Source organism: Salvelinus alpinus, chromosome 2, assembly GCF_045679555.1.
Source record: "Salvelinus alpinus chromosome 2, SLU_Salpinus.1, whole genome shotgun sequence".
Lineage (NCBI taxonomy): Eukaryota > Metazoa > Chordata > Actinopteri > Salmoniformes > Salmonidae > Salvelinus > Salvelinus alpinus.
In genome coordinates, this window is record NC_092087.1 from 83250127 (window position 1) to 83257626 (window position 7500).

The 7500-nt window shown below is 42.6% G+C and overlaps 1 protein-coding gene across 2 annotated transcripts in view; it reads right to left on the reverse strand.

The window, feature by feature from the left end:
• LOC139567965 (voltage-dependent T-type calcium channel subunit alpha-1I) overlaps positions 1 to 7500 on the reverse strand; it is a 171715-nt gene that overhangs the window by 78821 nt on the left and 85394 nt on the right. For both annotated transcript variants that reach the window (XM_071389610.1, XM_071389609.1), the window contains exons 14-15: positions 7364 to 7454; positions 4207 to 4385 (exon numbers count right to left, since the gene is read on the reverse strand). In XM_071389610.1, coding sequence (XP_071245711.1) covers positions 4207 to 4385; positions 7364 to 7454 — 270 coding nt within the window. The remainder of the gene's footprint in view (positions 1 to 4206; positions 4386 to 7363; positions 7455 to 7500) is intronic.

Genomic DNA, 7500 nt, shown 5'->3' on the forward strand with positions numbered 1-7500 from the left:
TGGACTCTACAAGCTGCCATGTTGACTCGAAAGCTTCCCACAGTTGTGTCAAGTTGGCTGGTAGTGGATCTCTACTCCGAATAGCTGGCTCCATCTCATCCCACAGATGCTCAATTGGATTGAGATCTGGTGACTGGGCAGGCCACTGCAGTCAGCTGCATTCACTGTCGTGGAACCATTCCTGGACAATCCTAGCCTTGTGGCATGGGGCATTACCCGGCTGAAAAGAATCATTTCACAGATGGATACACTGCTGCCATTAAGGGATGCGCCTGATTGGCAAAGATGTTCAGATATCCTGTGGCATTCAAACATTGCTCCACTTTTATCAAGGGGCCCAATGTGTGCCGTTAAAACACACCCCACACCACCACCAGCCTGCAATGTTGACATGTGGCATGATGGATGCATGATTGGTTCTCTCCGAACCCTAGTCCTCCCATCAGCGTTAAACAGCAAGAAGCAGGATTCATCAGACCAGGCAATGTTTTTCCAATTCTCCAGTGTCCAGTGTTTTCGTTCCTTAGCCCACTGCAACCGCAGTTTCTCTCTTTTTGTGTTGCTGAAAGAAGTGGAACTCCGTAAGGTCGTCGGCTGCCGTAGCCCATTCATGTCAAGGGACGAGTTGTGCATTTTATGGGTTTTTGGCACCAATGTTGTACTGGACTGTCAGTTGATTAACTGTTGCCCGCCTGTTGCTCTGCACAATTCATGTCAGCCTCCTTTGTCCTCTTTCATCAATGACCCGTTTTTGACCACTGGCCTGCTGTTGGCTGGTTGTCCTGAAGGTGGTGGACCATTCTTGATACACACAGGAAACTGTAAAACTGTCAAACTGTCAAAAACACAGCAGCGTTGTAGTTCTTGACACACTCAAAGCGGTGCACCTGGCACCTACTAACATACCCTGTTCAAAGGCACTTCAATATGTTGACTCGCCCATTCAGCCTCTGAATGCACACGTCTCAACTGTCTCAAGGCTTAAAAATCCTTCTTTAACCCGTCTCCTCCCCTTCATCTGCACTGACTGAAGTGGATTTAACAAGTGACATCAATAAGGGATCATAGCTTTCACCTGGATTCACCTGGCCAGTCTGTGTCATAGAAAGAGCAATGTTTTGTGAAGTCGGAAGTTTACATACACTCAGGTTGGAGTCATTAAAACTAGTTTTTCAACCACTCCACAAATTTCCTGTTAACAAACTATGGTTTTGGCAAGTCGGTTAGGACATCTACTTTGTGCATGACACAAGTAATTTTTCCAACAATTGTTTACAGACAGATTATTTCACTTATAACTCACTGTATCACAATTCCAGTGGGTCAGAAGTTTACATACACTAAGTTGACTGTGCCTTTAAACAGCTTGGAAAATTCCAGAGAATGATGTCATGGCTTTAGAAGCTTCTGATAGGCTAATTGACATAATTTGAGTCAATTGGAGGTGTACCTGTAGATATATTTCAAGGCCTACCTTCAAACTCAGTGCCTCTTTGCTTGACATCATGGGAGAATCAAAAGAAATCAGCCCAAAACAAATTGTAGACCTCCACAAGTCTGGTTCATCCTTGGGAGCAATTTCCAAACGCCTGAAGGTCCCACGTTCATCTGCACAAACAATAGTACGCAAGTATAAACACCATGGGTCCATGCAGCCGTGATACTGCTCAGGAAGGAGACACATTCTGTCTCCTAGAGATTAACTTACTTTGGTGCGAAAATTGCAAATCAATCCCAGAACAACAGCAAAGGACCTTGTGAAGATGCTGGAGGAAACAGGTATCTATATCCTCAGTAAAACGAGTCCTACATCGAAAAAAACCTGAAAAGCCACTCAGCAAGGAAGAAGCCACTGCTCCAAACCGCCATAAAAAAGCCAGACTACGGTTTGCAACTGCACATGGAGACAAAGATTGTACTTTTTGGAGAAATGTCCTCTGGTCTGATGAAACAAAAATATAACTGTTTGGCCATAATGACCATCGTTATGTTTGGAGGATAAAGGGGGAGGCTTGCAAGCCGAAGAACACCATCCCAACCGTGAAGCACGGGGGTGGCAGCATCATGTTGTGGGGGTGCTTTGCTGCAGGAGGGACTGGTGCACTTCACAAAATAGACTCCATCACGAGGAAGGAAAATGATGTGGATATATTGAAGCAACATCTCAAGACATCAGTCAGGAAGTTAAAGCTTGGTCACAAATGGGTCTTCCAAATGAACAATGACCTCAAGCATACCTCCAAAGTTGTGGCAAAATGGCTTAAGGACAACAAAGTCAAGGTATTGGAGTGACCATCACAAAGCCCTGACCTCAATCCCATAGAATATTTGTGGGCAGAACTGACAAAAGCGTGTGCGAGCAAGGAGGCCTACAAACCTGACTCAGTTACACCAGCTCTGTCAGGAGGAATGGGCCAAAATTCACCCAACTTATTGTGGGAAGCTTGTGGAAAGCTACCTGAAATGTTTGACCCAAGTTTTAAACAATATAAAGGCAATGCTAACAAATACTAATTGAGTGTATGTAAACTTCTGACCCACTGGGAATGTGATGAAAGAAATAAAAGCTGAAATAATCAATCTCTCTACTATTATTCTGACATTTCACATTCTTAAAATAAATTGGTGATCCTAACTGGCCTAAGACAGGGAATATTTTCCTGGATTAAATATCAATGTAAATGTAAATGTATTTGGCTAAGGTGTATGTAAACTTTCGACTTCAACTGTACATCTACTTTCTAGACTGTTTTTCTGCCGACGTTCAAATGAATCTTCACCAGTGAAACTTTACCAAGTGAGATAACTGGTCGTTCTAAACAGTTGTGGTGCCTTGGGAGGTGATAGCCACTCTGTCAGGATAATCACATGGTTTACTTCTGGAATCGTCCCTGTGACGACAATCCCAGTCTTATTCACAGCTATATACCGGAGGAATTTATACCACCGTTGCCACAGCAACGCTCATTTCGTCCCACCCCCTTTTCTTTTTTTGTGTTTGATGTGTCTCACCTCATTAAACAGATATACATCAACACATCAGGGAAAAACCAAAGTAGAAGAAAGACAAAAATGTGTTTTTTGATTCTTCAGGTAAATTGAGTAAATTCAAAATGGCATCAGTGAACAAACAATTAACGTGGAAGTCTCTCAAGCTACTGGTAGGGGACAGAAACATTCATGTTAACTTTTACCCACAGGCAGTGGAGTATACAATGATTGTGGAGGCCTTCAGCAAATATGTCTTCATTGTCACATGTTAATAACAAGTGTGTCACTAAACTATACATAATTCTCTCTCTCTCTCTCTCTCTCTCTCTCTCTCTCTCTCTCTCTCTCTCTCTCTCTCTCTCTCTCTCTCTCTCTCTCTCTCTCTCTCTCTCTCTCTCTCTCTCTCTCTCTCTCTCTCTCTCTCTCTCTCTCTCTCTCTCTCTCTCTCTCTCTCTCTCTCTCTCTCTCTTCCTCACTCTCTCATTCTCTCATTCTCTCACTCTCTCATTCTCTCACTCTCTCATTCTCTCACTCTCTTCCTCTCTCTCTCACTCTCTTCTCTTTCTTTCTCTCTCTCTAGCTCTCTCTCTGTCGCTCTCATTCTCTCTCTCTCTCTTGCCTTCCCTCTCTCTCTCGCTTAATTAACGGTGGTTGCCATGGCGACTGGAATCCCGGGAAATGAGCCAGGCTCAATCAACCAAAGGCAGGCTTCGGCTCGACAGACAGATGTGTGGAGTCGAGGGAGTTCCTGAACTGGGAACGTTGTGATCAGAATCTCCCCCGTCGTCGGGAATGTTTATCGAATTGAAGACTCCATCCGGAATAGTCTGCAGCTGACTAGTGGCTAAGCAGACCCTTGATAACTGCCATTATGTGGCGTGTAGCGTGTAATTTGTGTAATGCAACTTTTCCATAGTCTAGGAAATCATAGACTGTGAACATTTAAAGAATAGCTGTTACATTTACGATGTGCTAAGTGTTGCTATTAGGGCAGGTGTTCTTCTAAGGGTATTTACACTGAGACATGCTGGGTTAATGGTTGAGTGTGTGTGTGTGTGTGTGTGTGTGTGTGTGTGTGTGTGTGTGTGTGTGTGTGTGTGTGTGTGTGTGTGTGTGTGTGTGTGTGTGTGTGTGTGTGTGTGTGTGTGTGTGTGTGTGTGTGTGTGTGTGTGTGTGTGTGTGTGTGTGTGTTTGTGTGTGTGTGTTACATCTCACCAGAGAGAATGATCTCCTATGCTCCAGGTTGGCCTTGCCCAGACTCATAACGCTGCTCTTCCGTGACCCCAGGGCATAGGTCAGCCTGTCAGTGGGGTACGAACCCCTGGGGGTCATCACTGGGGTCAACGTGGTCAACTCCAGGTGCCCGTTAGGGGTCAAAGTGCAGATCTTAGGATCTAAAGGGGCAAAGATGAAGAAGAAGAAGGACAGAGCTTTACATACATAATTGCATTGTGTCTCTAAAACAGCAAGTGTAGTGTTTCATATAATATTATAATAATACATATAATATTCATATGTTTCATAAGTCCTCATATATTCCCCCAGCCAGTTCCACTTGTAGTGTTTCCTAAGTCCTCATATATACCCCCAGCCAGTTCCACTTGTAGTGTTTCCTAAGTCCTCATATATACCCCCAGTCAGTTCCACTTGTAGTGTTTCCTAAGTCCTCATATATACCCCCAGTCAGTTCCACTTGTAGTGTTTCCTAAGTCCTCATATATACCCCCAGTCAGTTCCACTTGTAGTGTTTCCTAAGTCCTCATATATACCCCCAGTCAGTTCCACTTGTTTGAAGTATTCCAATATAAACACACATGATTCCTACTCTCCAGTCTTCTCTAAACCACAGCTGTGGACATCCATAATGTAGTACTCCAAGGAGACACACAACAGAGTTATCCACAACAGGAATACTAGGTCTGACACCTCACATAGAGCCCCACGTTGGACGTGTCACAATACCTATAAAACCTAGCAGTCACACAGGGAAATGGTTCCAATCATTTTTCCAACATTCATTTTTCCCACAGGGGATTTTAGAAACACTTAAACGAAGGGCTGTGTTTTGTGTAGGCTTACCCTGGCATGATGTTTTGATAACCATGTACATCTCTCTCGGACAAGGTGACTTTTACCAATATATTAGTCTCTATTTACTCTCAGATTTGAAAATGCTAATTAGCATCAAAGTAAGACGACAAGACTACAAATCCCTGCAAGCTCCTGCACTTCATCTATAGCTGGCACCTTTGGCACCTTTGGCACCTTTGCTAACAGGTACATTTATAGAAATTTCACCAATTTATGAATTACTAAATTTAGCTAACATTAGATAGTCAATCCAGAGATTCTTACCTTTGCCTCGATTCGGCAGTCTCGTCCAGATCATCATTGCATTTGTACGTCTTTATGATAGCCACATTAGCAGCTAATTCGCATTTAATTTTTGGGGGGTAAATACAGACAAATACATTGATAAAAGCCACCTTGGCCCAGAGAGATTTACACGGTTATCAAAATGTCACGTCAGGGTAAGCCTACATGAAACACAGCCCTTATTTTAAGTGTTTTTAAAATCCCTTATGGGGAAAAATGAATGGTGGAAAAACGATTGGAACCGTTTCCTTGTTTGACCGCTAGGTTTCCTGGGTATTATGACTCATACTGTGGTACTCTATGGAGGTCAGGCTTTACAAAACATATGTTAGACCTAGCAGGATGGAGATATAGTGAGAGTTACAATGTTGATGATGTGTTCTCCAGGTCTTTGATGATCTAAAGTGTTCCTGGCTGAGCTTCGGGGGCTGTGGAAGCTGGTTGGCTAAACCGGGGTCAGAGTTATGATTTATAGATAACACACGGGGTTCTTTTTGTCAGTTACAACACGTAGTCTTACTCTCTTTTCTCTTTCACTCAGTCTGAGGAGAGCTTGAAGATGCCTTGGTTCAAATAAGGTGAGGACATCTGTAATGGAAGTGGGAGACTGTGAGGAAGAGTTGGTGTGGGGGGGTGGGGGGGGGGGGGGAGTGTGTGTGTGTGTGTGTTGTAGAGAACACTGAGTGCTACCCAGAATGAACCCAAAACACCCCTTCCTGTGTCCATGTGTGTCCCTGTCTACTTCAGCACTCTGTGCACTATAACTCCTCACGGCGTGGCTATACTTTGGTATGAATCCCATCCAGAATTCAATAGTTGTCTGTGACTGAATACCTAGTCCATGTACAATGGTTTCAAGGATGCTCTACCCCCCCACCCCTTTTAATGTGTTGTGTATAACATCCTTGAAACATGAGCATAAAAAATGCTCTGCTTTGTCCTCTGCTTTGTCCTTTCCTAGAAACGATTGTGCAGGCGTTGTATTGTGAATGTTACCATCCAAACCACAGCATTATATTGTGAATGTTACCATCCAAACCACAGCATTATATTGTGAATGTTACCATCCAAACCACAGCATTATATTGTGAATGTTACCATCCAAACCACAGCATTATATTGTGAATGTTACCATCCAAACCACAGCATTATATTGTGAATGTTACCATCCAAACCACAGCATTATATTGTGAATGTTACCATCCAAACCACAGCATTATATTGTGAATGTTACCATCCAAACCACAGCATTATATTGTGAATGTTACCATCCAAACCACAGCATTATATTGTGAATGTTACCATCCAAACCACAGCATTATATTGTGAATGTTACCATCCAAACCACAGCATTATATTGTGAATGTTACCATCCAAACCACAGCGTTGTATTCTGAATGTTACCATCCAAACCACAGCATTATATTGTGAATGTTACCATCCAAACCACAGCATTATATTGTGAATGTTACCATCCAAACCACAGCATTATATTGTGAATGTTACCATCCAAACCACAGCATTATATTGTGAATGTTACCATCCAAACCACAGCATTATATTTTGAATGTTACCATCCAAACCACAGCATTATATTGTGAATGTTACCATCCAAACCACAGCATTATATTGTGAATGTTACCATCCAAACCACAGCATTATATTGTGAATGTTACCATCCAAACCACAGCATTATATTGTGAATGTTACCATCCAAACCACAGCATTATATTGTGAATATTACCATCCAAACCACAGCATTATATTGTGAATGTTACCATCCAAACCACAGCATTATATTGTGAATGTTACCATCCAAACCACAGCATTATATTGTGAATGTTACCATCCAAACCACAGCATTATATTGTGAATGTTACCATCCAAACCACAGCATTATATTGTGAATGTTACCATCCAAACCACAGCATTATATTGTGAATGTTACCATCCAAACCACAGCATTATATTGTCAATGCACTATATGAAGACTCACCAGACAGTTTGAGAGAGTCATTAAGCTTCTCACTCTCGTCAAAGTTAGAGGGGGAACTGTCATCCTCTGAATAGGAGCGATTAGCATCTCCCTGATGGAGAGATAGCGAGAGGAAAAGAGAGAGAGGAAGAGAGAGA